Raw genomic sequence first — 1,932 nt, forward strand, 5'->3', positions numbered from 1 at the left:
CACCCACACTCACTGCCCCCTGCCCACACTACACACCCTGCCCATGGGCATGGAGGGCCCTGACAGCCAGGGGGGTAGCTTAGGGTCGGAGTCCCCCCACCATTTATTTGGCACGGTGCTGGGCGGGGTACACCACTTGGGATGCCTTTTCCTGCCCCATCCCTGTTCCCCCCACCAGTCCCTCTGGGTTAAACGACCACCTCATTCCCCCCAGAAGTGGCTGTGTCCTGGGCAACTTCTTGGAGACACAGTGGGGACCAGTACCCCAGGGTGACCTGGGCCACTCAGGTGGCTCCAGGAAGACTGACAGCCTGAGCCTGCCTTTTGCCCGTCTCTCCCTGCCTGCACGGGCCTGCACATGGCTCATTGATAATGTAGGAAGGGAGAGCTGTGGGCTCCCCTCCCCATCTGGGGCAGGGGGAGGAAGACCCACAGTCCCCCATATGGGACCCCACAGTCCCCCATATGGGCCCCCATCAGATGCCAAGCGTGTTCCCTGTGCCATCCTTTAGTACATGGGGCACAGAGGGATTGGTGACAAAGAGCTTGGTGCAGGCATCGCCCCAAGGCTCCTGTGTGACTTAAGGCAGCAAGGAGGAGGAAGGGACATATCTTTTGGGACACAAGCACGGAGCTTTGTTCCCCACTGCTTGCATTCCCTGCACCTGGTGGCGCAGGGACCATGTGGGGTGGGAGCCAAAGCGTACTGCCGTGTAGGGTTGGGATCCTGGGCACCCAGGGTCCCTTCCCGCTTGTGTCACCTCATACCTTCGTGCACTTGGACAGGTCATCTTCCCTCCTCCCCATCACTGGGGCAGGCGCGTGTCAACCTCCCATCCCCTCATCAGTAACGAGGTCCTTTTTATTCCTTAGGGCCGAGAATTACTGGTGGCGGGGTCAGAATAAACGGACCCTAAAAGTGGGCCAATTTCCCCGAAACACGGTGACCTCGGTGGCAGGGCTGTCAGCCCACGACATCAGCCAGCCACTTAAAAACAGCTTCATCCACACAGGCCATGGAGACACCAACCCACAGCACTGCTGGGGGTTTCCTGATAAAATTGATGAGTAAGAAACTTTTTGTCTTCTCTGCACCCTCTGCCTGCTCCCTCCCTTCCCCGCTGCCCACTGGGCTCGGGAGCAAGACGCGGCTTGGCTACTGCCCCCCTTTTGCCCGTGAAGCATCTCTTTCTGCCCCCGCTGTGTGGGAATGGTGCCTCTGGGTAGGGTCCCTGCAGCTGGACTAACTTCCTTGCCTCTTCCTACTAATGGGTTTAGGGGACATGGGGAGCTGCTGTGCTTGTGGCTGTCCCAGGGGGGAAGACCTTTGTGGCTGTCCTGGGGCAGGGAGACATCAGTAAGCACCACCCCAGAGGTGGCCACATTACCCTAAAACACTTCTGGTGTGTCCCAGGGCTGCTAAATGTGCGTGGCTTGCAGCCTGTCCCCACGCTTCTAACAGCATGATTCCTTTTGAAAAGCAAAACATGAAAAAAATCCACTGAAAAGATTTTTTTCTCCACCCTGCTCTATCAGAAGACACCTGGCTGGACTGTGATGTGGGGCAGGGGGGCTGGGTGCTTGTGCTCCAGTGTCCCACATGCTCTCTGCCAGGTGGGATTGGTTGTGTGACAGTGAGCAGGAGCACCTTGGCAGGGAGCATGTGGGGGTCTCTCCCAGCACTGCGCTGGAGGGATGTGGGAGGTCACTGTGGTGGGGAACAGGATAGGATTTAAAAAACTGGAAAGCCCCTGGTGTGTAAGGCCAGCTCCTACGCTAGGCTCAGTCCATCCCCTGGGATCACGATCCCGACTGCTGTTTGTTACCCCAGGCCTGGGACAGCTCTGCCGGTCCCGTCAGTCCCAGCCTGACCCCTCGGCAGCACCCGTGTCACGGGCTGTCCCGGTGGCCCCGGGAGGGCTGAGCCGCGGC

General features: G+C 59.1%; 1 protein-coding gene across 4 annotated transcripts in view; it reads left to right on the forward strand.

The window, feature by feature from the left end:
- Positions 1-1,932, forward strand: part of TNK2 (tyrosine kinase non receptor 2) — a 21,202-nt gene that overhangs the window by 15,469 nt on the left and 3,801 nt on the right. For 3 of the 4 annotated variants that reach the window (XM_031055492.1, XM_005418967.2, XM_031055491.1), the window contains exon 10: positions 874-1,068. The exons of the other annotated variant lie outside the window; for it this stretch is intronic. In XM_031055492.1, coding sequence (XP_030911352.1) covers positions 874-1,068 — 195 coding nt within the window. The remainder of the gene's footprint in view (positions 1-873; positions 1,069-1,932) is intronic. 4 annotated transcript variants of the gene reach the window in all.

Source organism: Geospiza fortis, unplaced genomic scaffold (assembly GCF_000277835.1).
Source record: "Geospiza fortis unplaced genomic scaffold, GeoFor_1.0 scaffold172, whole genome shotgun sequence".
Taxonomy (NCBI): Eukaryota; Metazoa; Chordata; class Aves; order Passeriformes; family Thraupidae; genus Geospiza; species Geospiza fortis.